This window comes from Poecilia mexicana, unplaced genomic scaffold (genome assembly GCF_051168715.1).
Source record: "Poecilia mexicana isolate PSO_F unplaced genomic scaffold, ASM5116871v1 scaffold_11, whole genome shotgun sequence".
NCBI classification, from domain to species: domain Eukaryota; kingdom Metazoa; phylum Chordata; class Actinopteri; order Cyprinodontiformes; family Poeciliidae; genus Poecilia; species Poecilia mexicana.
In genome coordinates, this window is record NW_028263380.1 from 10,107,894 (window position 1) to 10,123,730 (window position 15,837).

The window sequence follows — 15,837 nt, forward strand, 5'->3', positions numbered from 1 at the left end:
ACTCGCTGAGATATGCAGACAAACAGCTCTACTATACACCCACATGCATGCATGTGACACAGTGTTCTTCTGATTGAAAAATGTATTTCTTTGTGAGATTCACTATGTAGAATTAAGTGTTTTTAACAATTATATCATTTCAAGTACAGGTTCATAAAGCTGTCTTGACTCAATAGATTTATTGTCTTTCTGCACTAAAATGCTGTCAGGTAACTGATAGAGACATAGACATTAGATCTATGTATTTATTCATATATTTATTTCCAAAACTGACATATTTCAGTTAGGTTTTGTTTGAATATTCAAAGTATCTTGCGGAAATATTTACATTTCCCACATTTAGTCATTTCACAACTACAAATTTCAATGTTCTCCGTATTGAGCCCTCTTTATCCTGATGCCTATGAATGAAATTCAATGCTGGTGATTACAAAAACCGGAAAAGCAGCCAAGAGACCCATGTTAACTTTGGAGGAGATGCAGAGATCCACGGTTGAGGTGGAATAATCTATGGACTGGACAACTATTAGTTGTTCACGCTACAAATCCGGCCTGTATGGAAGCCTGGAGCCTTTCATTCACCTTTCAGTGCTAGAACTACAATAGCACATCTCTCTGCTCTGGCAATAAAAGGATGTGACCCAGTCAAAGTACAAATCTGGAATCTGTGGTAAGAATCATAAATTGATGTTCATGGACGTTTTTCATCCAATCTGACTGTGCAGTTTGCAAAGAGGAATGCTTAAAAGAAATTAGATGTAAAACTTTAATTGTACAGAAACATGGTTCTGCTAACTGTGTATACCATGAGATCCCAATGAAGAGATTTGCGATTGTAAAGGCACACCCTTAAGCACAGCATAATACCTAGTTTTAAACATAAAAATCTTTCTGAGTAAGCAGCTGGCTTTCTCTGCAATTTGATAATACACATTGCCATTTTTACCATTTGTACCACATTGTGTGTGTAGACACTTAAGTATGAATCTTACAATCATAGCTCTAGAATTAATAAAAAAACTTCACTATTCCTAAATAATTCAAAATGCTAGGAGTTTTCTGTGTATTTTAAATCTTTGGAATTTAGGAAACATTATTTCCTGACTGTGGCATTACGCATGTTGAAAGCGGATTGTTTGGGTTTGTAATTCCAGACTGGTTTCTGTCTCTGTTTCGTTGCCAACAGGGAAGAGCCAGAGAAACCCAGTAACGCAAAGTAAGGAAAAAAAAAAAAGAGAGAGAATCAAAGAATAGTTTTGGCATTTCTCTCCTTTGAGTGAGAGTGAACAATCTCATCATTGCACCAAGAGTGTTTCACTCTTTTTTTCTTTGATGAATTGATTCTGTACAAACACATAATGCAATAGATTTTTCTTTAGAATTGTACCTCTTCTAAATCTGACCTGTGACTACATGGATACATTAATTTCAAAAATATTTTTCAACTCAGTTGCGTCTCTACGTTTGTATTTGTATTGCTGACTGTTTTTTTATATTACAATTAACTTTTCTGATGATTTTAGAACTGTTTGTCTGATTGGGGTTTAAAGTTTTGAGTCTTCTTCCACAAGTGTTTCTTTCCTTCAGACAGAACTGGTGTAACTGAGTTGTATTTGTAGACTGAATGGCTCAAACACACCTTTCTGCTCGACCTACACATTTTCAATAGGACTGAGTTCAGGGCTTTGTGTTGACCAATCCAGAACATTGACTTTGTTTTCCTTAAGCCACACTTAAAGCCCACAATAGCTTTAAGGTTAATAGAAGGCTTGGCAGTATAATCAAAAAAATGTTTAAATGAAAAGAGTATACATTCAGCATCTTAAAATATCTCTAGAATTTCTGCCTTTAAGGTTGTGGTCACGGCATACTGTTAGTTTACCACAAGATGGAGCCAAAAACACAACAAGTGCTATGTCAAATGTTTGTTCCTAGTTATGACGGAAACAACACAGAATCATCAAACGTACTCTTTAAAGGGATCTATGTAATAGTTTTCCAGTGTCAGTGTCAGCTGGGAGATGAAAACTTCTCTGAAGTTCACAAAAATACACAAATATTTTTTTTTTCTTTTTTTTTTTTTTAGATGAACATTCGAGAAGCACACTGAGCTTCACTCATGATGAGCATTATATTTTTAAACCCAGATATCCCAGTGTTCTCTCTACATGTTTATATATATTCTAAAAAGAAAAAATAAATATTTACAAGGCGATAACATTGCAAACCAAGCTGGTCTGGTCGTCAAAAAGTGCTGTACTGGGAATATACAATGGACTTTTGAATGCTTTTGATGACAGCAGCTGCTTTTTATGTCAGGGAATGACCCAGCGCAACAAAACAGGAACATATTAGGTTTCACTCGCTGAACAATGAGCTGAAAGCTACTGAAATGCTACAGTTTCTGAGAGCTACAATCCTCCATAAACCTCTTCCTGGTCTCTTACAACTTGGATTTTAATGATCACATGCATCTGCCCGTACTTTATTATAGTTTGGACTGAACTGAACTGGATCTGAATCTGGCTATTTGATTATATTGTAGTCAATTCTCACCATGTTATATTATTTAATTAGATATTAATTGAAGATATTTTTCTTCTAAGGTAAACAGATGTGTGAACTGAATTGGTTTTAATTGAATTTAAATGGAAACCACCCATATATACTTCTTCAAATGTTAATCTGTCTGTATTTGTGCCATTATCTCCGCTTGGACTGACATTTGTTTCAGTATGGCATTAACTGAATTTCAGATTCTACCTCGTCACACAGTTAAAGTCACAAATACAACACGCCATTTGGCCAGAGGAGGGCGCTGCTAAACTCAATGCCAGGTGTTTCAACGCTCCGAAGAAGTGAGCTTTCCCAATGAAACTTGTGACATGTAATTCTAACATGCCGAAGGTTATTACTGTTGTAGTGGAGAAATATATGACCTGAATTTGTGTGGAATACGGTTTGGCGTTGTTTAGGTAAGAAAATTAACCGATCTTATATCGACCCGAAACAACAAAGCGGAATAAAAACCCTGCTTTAATGCAGCTTTAGCTAGTTAGCTTACTCCAAAGAGGTCACACCAAACTCCATTTAGATTCATCTCATTAGTACAGAATGTTGTTTTACTTCCATTTTCTAGGTTTAAAAGTAAACATTTTGTTATTGTTCTTACAACCTGGTAATGTGAAAGGGGTATCGGCTGATTGCTAGTACTATTTTAAGCTAAAAGCAATACATTTTAAGGTAGATTGTCTTATTGTAGGTAGCCTTTGCTTCAGTTTAAATTTTGTAGATTTCATAGATTTCATAATCAGCTCCTCAAATAAAACCTAAACGAATGCAAAATAAAAAAGGTTTACTTTAGCACCGTTAATGTGTGACTCTCAGCAGTTTTGACAGTTTTCGGCTTTTCCAGATGTTGTCTGTTCTGACAGGAAGCCGGGTAGCGATGAGCGCCCCCTGCGGGTTAATTTGCACCGCTGCTCGACGCTTCGCCCAGCAGAGTCCTGCTGCTGCTCCGCTGTGCAGGCTGCTGCTGGGCTCCGGATCCTCAAACAGGTGAGTCTGCTCTGCTCTTTTTTTGGTTTGGCTGAAATTCAGTGGGGACCCCTTTGCTAATAACCTTTAGTCACTAGAAAAATGAATACACAAATACCTCCAGAAATGAGAATGTCATTAAAATGTGTATTTCATGAATTAAATTCAAAAGGGGAAATTTGTTCAGTTTTTATGTAGACTGATTATTTTAAGCATTTATGTTATTGTTGACAAGCATAGGCTACCGCTAATTAAAATGTTAAATTCAGTCGCTCTGAAAATTAGAATAAATATAGAAATGACTACTAATACGGATATTTAAAGGCGTAACAGTCATGGGGGGAGACTTGACTTGGTGGGTAAGCCACTAAAATGTGTTTGCCAACTAAGCTGACGGTTTACAGAGTGCCATATCCCAGCATGTTTATGCAAATTGAGTGGAAGGAAAAACTGGCAGAAAATAAAGCAAAACCAACAGGGTTTACTGCAGCCTTTAGACGGTTGTGACTCACAAGACATGGTCTCCTCCAGAAGCATAGACATCAGAGGCACCTTACCTGGACTAAAAATAGCATTGTTTTTTTTTTTTGTTTTTTTTTTTAGATGGAAGAGAATTTTTATTGGAATTAATATTGGTCCTAGAAAGTACAGGAGGAGTGGAGAACCTTGCTTTTTGTAGGGTAAATTTAATCTAGATTAAATCATTTTTCACAACTAAAATAGAAAAGGTAACAAAGGTAACAAACTATATCTAAAGTAAGTTTGGTTGACTTGTCCACTTTACCCCACATTTTGCCTGTATGACGTATAGCAATAATAAGTTAAATGATTGAAAAGTAGTGTTAGCGCTTAGCTCGTCTCCATTTGTGCACATGAAATCTTGAGATAATTTGGTGTATTTTGTGTGCGCTTTCCTGTTCAGTGTATTGTCCTTTATTGACATTGAGGTCAAACTCCAAGCCTCTTTTTTTTTAATTTTTTTTTTATACAAGTTCTCCCTGCATAGCTTCAGGTTCTTTGCACAAACTATTTTCTAACTTCTTTTTCATCTCTATCAGAAGAAATATGTCCTCCACAAAACAAACGGACCACTTGGAGAGGACAGCGAGCAACTACAGACAAAATGTAAGCTCTGCTTTGAAAACAGTCGTGTGAATTTGTAGTAAAAAGCTGTCCCTTCCTCATTTTATTGATGTGTTTTATTTGTCTGTCTGTTTGTTTGGATGCCTGACGTAGGCGCTGTATCCCGCCCAAGTCTGTGGAATCGTGACCGAATCGGAAACAGTAAAAAGACTGAGGATAGCCGTGCACCCAGACTTCAGCTTCAAAGCAGGACAGTGGTGAGAACACACTCTGTTTACACCTCTATATAAGCAATGAAGATCTTCACTGATTTATGGACTCAGTTAATTGTTAATCTTGTTGAATTTGCGTGTTTCCAAAATACAGAAATCATTTTAAAAATACAAATCTGTTCGCTCATATTTTATCAACCACAGCGGTCTGTAAATCCTTTTTTTTTTTTTTTAATTCTTTAAATCTGCAGTACTCGGAGCCACCACCTGGTGGCAGCATTCAGTCAAATTCAACCACTTGAGATTCAAGCTTTAAATATTGACAGAACTTTACAGATTATGCAGATATATGAAAGATATCCATTTAGTAACATTGGACATTTTAGACTCAACGTAATGAAAATAGGTTCTCTGATGAAAGCAGGCCTTTTTTTTTTTCTTTTGGTTGGACAGCGCACACGGTGTTGGTGGCTGCTAGGTAACCAGTCATCCTGCTTTAACTGGCTGTAAATATGTAGTTTTTGTAAAGAGGACATGACTTCCTTACTACAACAGACCCTTCATGTGTGGCTCCTTTATCTTTCTCTAACGAAACACTGGGTTATTGTGCTGCTGAAACATCAGTCCAGCTGTTTAACATTGGCTACACATGTGGCTGTGCTTTGTGGCAAACAAACGTGCTGCAGCTGGAACGAAGTTGCCAGCAGGCAGCTGCGCTTCTGGTTTGATTTCATTCTGTGGGTTTTCTGGAACGGGCCGCTCTACCTTCATTCAGCCTCTGACCCCGCAGTTCAGCATGTTTTCGCCACCTCAAGATTGACTTGCATTATCAGTTTTTACCGGCAGTTTGGGGTTTATGTTTTTGCATTGTGCTGTTTCCTGGTGCAGGGTGGATTTCTACATCCCTGGTGTGGAGAAGGTGGGAGGTTTCTCCATGTGCTCCAGCCCGGGTCTGTTGCAGAGGGAGGGTGTGGTTGAACTGGCTATCAAGTACGCGAAACATCCCCCAGCACACTGGGTCCACACTGTGGTGAGTGATGGGAGACGACTGAAAAGGAGGGAACAAAAAAAAAAGTGCTAAGAGGAGAGGCAGTGAGTGTTTATTTTTCCCCTCTGAATAAAATATCAATTTGTTTTTTAGTCGTTCTTTGAATCTGTTATGTTCTCCTTCAGCTTTCACTTTCCCTTTGCAGATTCATGTGGGTTTAATGTAGTCTCGTGATAAAAACGGTCTTGTTATAGAAAGATCTGAGGAACAGCGGCGTTCATTTGCGCGTTCAGAGACGTACATTTCTCTGGGATGATTTGATCCTTTTCTTTGATATCGTTCTCCAGGAACAGTTAGGCACTGTTTTCGTAGCTCGAGAAATAATGTATTATCATTTAGACAAGAGCAGATGAAGAAAAAAAAACAAACACTAGAAGTAAAGAAACCCGCGCATTTTGTTGCGTTCTCTTTATTATTAAGTCCGTCTTCTTCCGTTTTTCTGAAACGGTTTTGTCGTCTGTTCTCTTCCGTCAGTGTACAGTAGGCTCCCGGGTGGCCATGCGTGTCGGCGGAGACTTCTACTTCGACCCGCTGCCCTCGGGTCCAGCTGTGGATTTGCTGCTGGTTGCCGGCGGCGTCGGGATCAATCCGCTGTACTCTATTCTGCTGCACACCTCGGATCTGCTGCGCCTCAACCAGTCCTCTGCTGGTCGGCGCTTCAACATCGGTTCTGCCCACCTCTGCTACAGCGCCAAGAACACCGAGGAGCTCCTCTTCAAGGTACCTGCTCCTCACTTAGAGTGAGAATGCTTGGAAGAATTTCTGTTGCAGTTGCAAACATTAATGTGTGTCACATTAAGGTTTCCGATTAATCGGTCGATTAATCTTTGTAGCAAAGGATGCATCTGCAGCTAAAAGAAAAAATAATATTTCTGGCATCAACATGTGAAAAGCTCACTTGTTTCTGCTTGACTTAACATCAATAAAGTGAAGGGCTGGTCCGATGATTATTTTTTTGGATTAACAGATTAATAATTGGATAGTAAAATGTGCTTAATATGAGATTTGTCTTAAAGAATTTGAACCGAGTGAAGCTAAAGCTATGCCACCTGAGAGGTTCTGGGTAGAACATGTTCAGAGACAATGGTGTATTTTTATCTTAAGTGCAAAATGTATACTTTTCTTACAGTTTTGACTGAATTACTGCTCTGTGTGCTTTCAGCAAATGGCCTTTTCTGTGTCTGTATACTCCAGTCAACGATTAATCAGTTACTAAGTTAGACAATTATTTGAATAATCGATTCACCACGAGTAATTTGATTAATTGTTTCAGCCCTAAATGTGACAAAATCTGAAATGATTCAATAACCATCAGTCTGTCACAGCCTGACTTGTTTTTTTTTTTTTTCTTATTCTTTTTTGCAGAGCTCCATCATTGAGAAATGTGGGGAGTTTCCCAACAACTTCACCTGCAACTTTCACGTCACGCAACAGAGGGCAGGAGTCGAGCCGCACCTTCAGCCATTCGTCAAAAGTAATCTGCGCACAGAACCGTTTCCTCGTTTAGCCGGGGATGATTGATTGACTGTCGCATTCCTCCGCAGTCTGCTTTTCTTTTGATTTATCTGTTTCATCACGTGAAGCCGGCTTCTATCAAAGCCGCGCGCGCACCACGAGCCTCGACGTCTTAATTAATGCCTCTGCTCCCCCGTGTGTCCTCAGGTGGGCGAATCACAGCGGAGGAGTTGCAGGCGAACGTGGACCCACAAAGGACTTTGTGTTACTTATGCGGACCGCCGCCAATGATAGAGGCGGTTTCAAAAACCCTCATGGACTTCGGGCTCCCAAAGGACAGGATCCTGTTTGAGAAGTGGTGGTAGGAGAAGTTGGAACGTTTGGTGGCCTTCAAAGGGAGGAAATGCCTCTCTACACATTCAAGGTCTATGACAGCATCCCTGAACTGCGAACTGAATCAAATATAGTTGTTTCTTTTTATTTCCTGAATTACAGTCAGGAAAACATCTTTGACTTTAAATGTCAAGTTTCTGTACAGATTTCTAGCAAATACTAATTTAAGTTGAGAGTGAGATTTGTAAGATTTGCAACAAAATCCTTGCAAAGTTTAGTTTTGGGAATATGTTTCATACTGAAATATATTTTAAAGATGCACCGGTCACAGATATATGCCCAATTTCCTGTCTTTGACGTGTTGACGCTGTTTTTAACCAATTCCAATTTCTGCTAAAGAGATATTAAGAGCTCACAACATTTCTTTATAGCCTTACAGCTGTGTGCAGTCGTCCATCAGTGTAACATTGCATGTAGATCTTATATTTGATGCCAAATAAAACAGCAGCTTTCCTGTTGTGTGCTGGAATCTGCTCTAGGTCAATTTGAAAAGAATCCAACTTGTATACATTGAATTGTGGGATTTTCAGAATTCGCCACCGTGCTCTTTCACTTTGGCTTCACACTTATTGAAGCCATTTATTGAAACCTGAAAACAAAGCAGGTGAAATCGAAACTTTGTGTTTATGTGCCAAAAAGAATAACTTCATTTGCAAAAGTAAAAAAAAAAAAAAATTCTGATGAGCTTGTTTTTGTAATTACACCTCACTTTCTTTCCCAACATCAAGTGAAAACTTGACGATCTCTCACATGCTTGGCCACCACTGTACTGTTTTCCTCTCACACACACACACACACACACGGTGCTCATCATCTGAGCAGTCTCTTTTCTCACACATCTTCCACATCAGCAAACAGTTTTCCATCCCAGGGCAGGTTAGGCGTCCCGCGGCGCTCTGTAATGGAACCTCCGGGTGGTCTCTGATTGGCACGGATCACCGAGCGTCCCTCAGAGACGGCGGCGAGCTTCTCGCTGCCGTTTCTCAGCGAAGGGTTGTAATGTTCCCCCGTTCGTGGCGATAACGTGGAAGTGAAATGGAGGAAAGAGAGAAAAAAAAGAAAAGAAAAAGAGCTAACTTTGAGGCAGTCTGGGCTTCAAACACTTTATTGAGCTTCTTGTTAAACCGAGACCCAATTGTTACACCACTCACACACTTCACAGGTAGTCCAGGAAACAAATAAAGAGCTCGTTTCTAAATAACACATTCTTGGGTCATTTATTGCAAATAAAACTTTTCTATTGCCTTCAGCTTTCGAGAAAAACGGCAAACCACACAAAAGGTTGTACCTATTAAAATACTCACTACAAGAATTACGTTCATGTTTGAAAATTGTATTCCTCTTGGCATATTATCACTTAGTTTTTTTTTTTTTTTTTTTTGGAGTTGGATAATACATATGCTGGTAATTGGTCTAAATTTAGAGTTTAGAGTTGGATTGATTCTTCCACTTGATGAAAGGCAGCACTTTTCCACATTGTAGAACTGAATCTACAACTAAACTGATCTTATTCATCTCACTTCCCATAAGTATGACTGAAATATTCATTATAAATCCATGCCCGATGAGCTCTTGTCCATCTGAAATATCAAATGGACAAAGAATGAATTTGATTCGTTCCAAACCGTTCTTTTTTAGTTTAGCTGCCTCTACTGTTTACTTCAGCGATGACTAATCTAAAGACTAGTTTGGCCAGTTTTTGAAGTAAGAGAAGGTTTCCTTTTTGCTTTTGATTTGACAGGGACGGGTCTGGTCTACTTCCTGGACTTTGTTTTTAACCTGACCTAATGTTGCAATGCTTTCTCATTTCCCTGCCATAAAAACATCATCTACCTCTGCTGTCTTGTGATTTTATTGCTCTCTTACAGAAAGGTTTGTTTGATCTTTGCAGTGATGATATTGTACTGTTACCGAGAGCCTCTGTAAACGGGCTGTGAATTTGCTGCTGCAGATTTCAAATAAGCCTTGGAACTTGGATTACTTGCTTTCCTAGTCAACACATCTATTGAAGCATCTTTTCAATAGATGTCTGTAAAACTCTGATTTGGAACTTATGCATATTTTGTCGTGCAACAGAAACTTCAATGCATTTTGTTACCATTTTATGACAGACGAACACAGAAAATAGTGAGTAATGTCAAGTGGAAGGAAAATAAACTTGTGCAATAATCTAAGAAGTGTGGTGGGAATTTTGGATTTCTTTACTCTTTTGCACTTCAATTAAAATCCAGTGTAACCAAGTTATTTCATATTAGTAAACAGCTTCCACTTGTGTGCAACTTAATGTCAGAATAAATCCACCTGTTGTGAAGACTGTAGGGGAAGTGGAGCAAAAATAAAGCCACTGTTAAAACAAACTTATAAGTTTGGCTTGTGTAAAACTGTGGAAGATGTTTGGAGCGCCAAAATGAAAATTTTTGGACTTGCATTCAAAATGCAAACTAACCCTTCATAATGCACTGGACACACACTGTGGCAAAACATAGTAAAGGCAGCATTTCAGTCTTTAGATGTGTAAAGTTGGTAGCTCTATGCCCCCATCAGTCCTCCCACTTTATGTGCAGTGAAAGGTGATTCTACATAGTATTAAGCAGAAAAGCTGAAAACAAATGCATGGCGCACATTTTTTTTTTTTAAGTGTTTAACAGTTTTGGAAACCAAGTCACATTTTCTTTCCACTTAACAGTGGCACGCAGCTTTGTGACTGTTACTGATGAAAATATAATAAATCCAAGTTTAAGGTTGTAAAAAAAAAAAACATGACAAACGCTCAAAGAGCGACAATACGTTTGCAAGACACTTTGTGTATTTTACATTTATTTATACTGTGAGTAAACTTCAAACTCCTAGTCCAAAACGAGAAAACCACCTTTCACTGCGTAAGACGTTTACAACCTGGACTACAACTAAGAAACTCACTCTTTATGTACAAAACAATATGTCCTCATAGCAGCTTTAGAAACAGTTAGTGAAATGGGGGCAAAGGTCACCTTCAGGAGTTACTCATGGGGGTCATTTCGGCCCATTGCCATTTTGTGGTTTGGATCTTTTTGTCCCTAACTGTGTTGCCGCTAGTTGATTTTTATTCTTTTTTTTTTTTTTTTTTTTTTTTTTACCAACCATAAGTCAAGCTAATAAATAATCTGTTTCTATAGAAAATAATTTATAAATAAACTAGTTTCTATGAGAAATTTAAGGGTTTTGTGATTTGATTATTTGTTTTCATAATTCATCAAAATATTTAAATACCAGAAGAAGAAACTGCTATGGATTTGACTGAGGAAACAGATACTAGCTGGTTGGTTTACAAGTGTGAAATGGTCGGCAATAGGGCAAATTGATGTCACATTAGCCTGAAATAGATAGCAAACGTAAAAAAAATATAAATTAAAAATCTCCAAACATACGTCCTACTTAAGGCATTGGCAGGAGAAGCTGTGCAGCACTGTACATTACAAAAACAGTCAACAGAACAAAGCAGGGAACCCTACAGCGCAACTTTACCAAATGAACACTAAGGTGAATGCACCAAAGTCCTGAAACCATAAGAAATTACAGATTTCTTATGGTTTCACTTTCTTGGAGAACTTCCAAGTGGACAAAAACTTTTTCGCAGCACTGTATATGCTTTGCTCCAGATTAGTTCTTCCACAGGAATTCAAGCTGAATGTTAAAAAAGCTTTCCCTTCCCTCCGATCGCTCCGTTCGCAGATACGTCAACAAACTCCGGAGAACAGCTGCTGTTTGATGCGCTCCTCCACCCTGACCTTTTCCTTCATCCCCCTCTCGTCGCCCAGACCGAAATCCGTCCACCTCACCGCCTTCTCCTGCCTGGACAGCGGGACGGCGTCGACGTCAGTTTCCTCCTCTTGATATTCGCCAGAAGCCCTGCGCTCCAGCAGCAGGGAGAAGGCCTTTTGATGCTGCGCCTCGTCTCCGCTCTTCTGAAGGCCCGCTCTTTGGCTCCTTCCGCTGTCCCCTCTCTTCCTCCCCTCCGCCTCTGCCTCCTCCTCCTCCTCTTCGTTGATCCTCAGCCTGTCCATCTCAGTCTCTATCACCAGGGACTTGTTCTCTTGCTCGTCTAGCGCTTCCCCGGCTGAGTGTTTCTTTGCCTTGCTGCGACCTCTGAGGTTCAGCATCTGAAATCAAACGGATGTGTTTTGAGATGGTTTCCTGCTTTGTGCCACGTCTTTTCTTTCGCTCCCCCCCCCCCCAGACGCCTGACAAACCACAACAAAGCCTTGTTCACTGATGCCTCTTTCCTGTACAGTTTGAGGCCAACTACCTGCCTATTATTAGACGTTTTCTAAGTGGGTTTTACAGTCGCTGTACATCCCATATTTAGAAACATACCTTCTTTTTTTTTTTTTATTTTACACTACCTCCTGTGACAAAGTCACTCACCGTCAAGGCGCAACAGAGACAAGTGACAGATTTCTTGCAAAGACTGAGGACGAACCTTGAAGTCTTTTCTCCTGCGTTGCAAAATGGGTCTCTGAAGGAAAAGGATTTGCTTAGTCGACAAACTTCCATCACTGCGAAAAGAGAAGAGGAGGCCTTTTAATGAACGTCACCCACCGTATTATAATTCAGGGAGCTTGCATTAGCGCGGCGTGTGCTGAAATCCAGGCTCTGCTGCCTGCAGTTTCTCAAGTGACAGGTTAAAAAACAAAAGCGGTTCAGCGATGGCTTTTTTTCTTTTGTTGTTTTCTTCTTTTGCTTGTTTGTTCGCAGAGGCAACAGATTTCAAAAGCTTTTTCATGTCGAGACGAGCATATGATCAGGATTTGTCAGATCTGGAGCCATCTGTCCTTCATATCCGACTTCCAGCGTCAGTCCTGCTCCCAAAAGGAACGGGACCGACAAGACGCTCGGCGAGAAGAATCAACAATCGAGCAAAGCCGTAATTAGACCCGACTAAGTTTAGGAGACATTTGTCAGCGGGATGAAAGGGTGAATATTTTAAACGAATCAAGTGTTGTCTTTACTTAGAATTTCAGAGGGCTCTGGTACCTGTTTGTTCTGACAATGGGTGTTGGCAGCACACACATCAGTCTCCATCCATATGGAGCCAAGGACTGGAGCAGCGGGATGTAATCAGTCTTCACCACAACACCCTGGAAAGGGAAAAAAAAAATAATTCAAATGTGTACAAGATGTAAATACTCACATTACATTACCCTGTCTACAACGTTGGACTCCATGATTTGAGATAAGAGCAATTAAATATAATTGTGCACCGATTGCAGTTTTCTGGCCGATCGCTAATTTTTAAAAGGACCAAACCCTGCTAATTTCGATATTAGCCGATATTTCTTTTTTTTTATTATTATTTGTCTGAAAAGTTGCTAAATAAAGTCGCTAAGTTGGCAGCAGTGGGATGACGACTGTTAACCGCAGACGTAACATGGTGGGCGGGTCTGTCAGGCAGCTCTTTCCATGACTGGTTTGCAGACTATGGCAGAGATAGATTAGATCTGAGGACAGTATTGATTTGTCATGCATGTGTTGTCTGATTGCCAGTCTCCCAACATTAAGAAAATCAGGTCCTATTTATCGGTGCAGCCCTAAGTAAGTATCCACAAGGAGCTAAGCCAGAGGGGAGAAAGTGGCTGCAGAAAGTGGGTAAAGGACATCTATCCAAACACTATACAGCTGAGCCAGTATTTATACTTCTTACCACATTCAGGTTGAGAAATGTCAGGTCAGACTCAAAACTGTGCGCCCAATTTTTGTCATTTCAAAATGATGATTTTAAAGTTCTGACCAAAACTATCCAATGCGCATTAAAAGGGGGAGATTCATGAATCAAGGGCGCTCTTCAGGATGCTTTTTTTTTTTTTGTCCTTCTCATCTTCTCGGAACACAGGAAAACTTTGCCTCCCGAGTCGAGAAACGGCAGAGAAACAACATTGAAAGCTCACGTCTATAACAGTCCACTGCTCAACCACGATGGCGTCATAGGAGGTGTCTGTGGTCTCCTCCGCAGAGCTCTGGAAGATGAAAATGCTATCCACAGATGAAACGCCACTGTCTGGAAACAAGCAGAGTCACAGACAAACACAGGCACATGTAAGTGATTCAGACCTCCTCTCCATTGTCTCGCTCTTCATCCACGTCCAGTTTAGGTCGAGCCCGCTTCACACGTGTGCAGCTGAGCAGCGGCTTGTGAGACGAGTCGTGGACTTTGAGGTGACGACCCCTCGTGCGTGTCATTCATCATGCAGCAGCGGTCTTAAGAGTCTAAGAAGATTTTCTCATCTCGTCAGACTTTCAAATTCTCGGGTTAGACTTAGATGGTGTGGGATTTCTATTTTAGAATAAAAACCTTAAACATCCAGCCAGGTGGTCTGTGATAGAACGTCCCTGGGAATTTTTAGCAAGATCTAAAAGTTGACTTGTGCCAAGTAATCTGATTGAGCACGAGTTATTTTGTCAAACAGGAATGGCTACAGAAAGTCTGTTTCTAGATGTGCAAACCAAAAATAATCTTGCGGCTGTATTTACAGTGAAAGGTGGTTCTACAAAGTGTAAACTGAACTTCTGCACTTTCTGAATACAAGTGTACGCAACGTATTTCAGGTGTCATTGTCCTTCCATTTCCAGTTGGTTCGCCAAATTGTGTTGGTCAGTCAGTCCTTGTAGATTTGTTGTTGTTAAATGAGAAAAAAGAACATTTCAAGGGGTACAAACACTTCAGCAAAGTGCAAGGAGATGCAAAAATGTCCTAGCATAAAACAAGCCCTGGTTTCTGTGGCCGACTTTGCTTGGCCTCCGAATTAACAATGTGTCAAAAACATAATTACTACGGAGGACAAACCATGGTCGTCTGTGAGGTGGAAAAACCCATCGATGAGCTGCGCCCCACTGCTAAAGTGCTGAGTCATGTGGTCGAGCCAGTTTGCATCAACATCTGTGATCGCCTCCGCCTCCTTCTGAACATGAAGAGGCACCCGGAGAGAGTAGAACCTCAGGGACGTGTCGGGCTCTTCTGTGTGGTTGTACAGTGCAAACAGCTGCATCCCTGCCAGACGCACAGACAAATAATCAGCAAAAATGAAGTGGAGAGTGAGCCCTGATGATGGGGCCTGTCGAATTGGGGAACAAAATAACAACCTTCTGCTTACTTACTAGCCTGTGCCGGCAGTGAGCCTGAACCTGTGTCGTTCTCCGAATTCTTCAGCCTGATGTGGTTGTTGTTCTGTGTTGTCACGCGTCTTTGCCCATCTGTCTGCGTTGAGTCAGATCTTCTTCTGTCATGGTCACGATCCAGCTCTGGAGAGCTGAGCCAGCTGTCTGGGCTGGAAACTCTCCTTTCTCTCTGTTTGGAGACATTAAGATGTTTCTCTGTGGATGCAGTGAAGTGCTGTTTAGTCTCTTGTGATCTACACTCTGGCAGCCTCGTTGTGACTGCTGTTTCTGGTAGGCTCAGACCGGACCGTTTGCCCTGGACTTCTGCCACATTGTGAGCTTTGGGTTTGATGTGATTATGAGGCTTATTGAAGTCCTTGGCACCAATCTGTGAGGTTATTATTTGATCACAAAGCTCCTCTGGGTTATGAAGAGAGTTTACCGGGTGCTTCAGGAGGCTGAAGTTTGGTTTTCTGGACGCTGAGGAGTTTTGATCCTGTTTGACGCTCTCCACAGCCCCGCAATCCGACTCTTGCGATTCACAGCAGCAGAGATCAGCATCTTCACCATTCGGGTTTGGCTCCGTTGGGCTCGTATCGGTGCTGAAAGGCTGCTGGTGTATTGGCGACGGGCTCGAATGCAAGGACGACAGCTCCTCTGGGTCCCAGTGTCCCAAAAAATATGGCCCTCCGCCTGGCTGTTGGAGAAAGCCCACGAACATCACCCCTTGCTCCGCCACATCCTGGATCTGTAAAGTATACACACACATAATCAATAGACTATCTGGTATATGGAAATGTTATTGGTATTTCCCTTTCATCAAAGGAGTTCCTCAGGATTTCATAATGGGACACTTAAATCCTGGTCTACAAAACACAATATTTATGGTAATTTATCAGATATCTAATTCCATTTTTCCTCAAATGACTCAGTTATTTATTGTTGAAGGCACCAATGGCTGACTCTTCCTTTATTTGT

The 15,837-nt window shown here is 40.6% G+C and overlaps 2 protein-coding genes across 3 annotated transcripts in view; one reads left to right on the forward strand and one right to left on the reverse strand.

The window, feature by feature from the left end:
* The first annotated feature begins 2,833 nt into the window (after positions 1–2,833).
* oxnad1 (oxidoreductase NAD-binding domain containing 1) lies at positions 2,834–9,563 on the forward strand. Of its 2 annotated transcripts, none has more exons than XM_014996694.2 (8): positions 2,834–2,975; positions 3,435–3,558; positions 4,596–4,662; positions 4,774–4,877; positions 5,721–5,862; positions 6,355–6,600; positions 7,246–7,354; positions 7,543–9,563. In XM_014996694.2, exons 2-8 carry the CDS (start codon positions 3,449–3,451, stop codon positions 7,698–7,700), a joined length of 936 nt encoding a protein of 311 aa, XP_014852180.1. In that variant the 5' UTR covers positions 2,834–2,975; positions 3,435–3,448; the 3' UTR covers positions 7,701–9,563. The 2 variants fall into 2 exon arrangements, with proteins under 2 accessions (XP_014852180.1, XP_014852178.1); XM_014996692.2 differs by having other exon boundaries at positions 2,849–2,975; positions 3,416–3,558.
* The window catches only part of rftn1a (raftlin, lipid raft linker 1a), a 30,997-nt gene continuing 23,977 nt past the window's right edge, over positions 8,818–15,837 (reverse strand). The window contains exons 4-9 of the mRNA XM_088010155.1: positions 14,860–15,607; positions 14,549–14,752; positions 13,653–13,762; positions 12,742–12,845; positions 12,188–12,263; positions 8,818–11,867 (exon numbers count right to left, since the gene is read on the reverse strand). Coding sequence (XP_087866281.1) covers positions 11,445–11,867; positions 12,188–12,263; positions 12,742–12,845; positions 13,653–13,762; positions 14,549–14,752; positions 14,860–15,607 — 1,665 coding nt within the window. The 3' untranslated portion in view covers positions 8,818–11,444. The remainder of the gene's footprint in view (positions 11,868–12,187; positions 12,264–12,741; positions 12,846–13,652; positions 13,763–14,548; positions 14,753–14,859; positions 15,608–15,837) is intronic.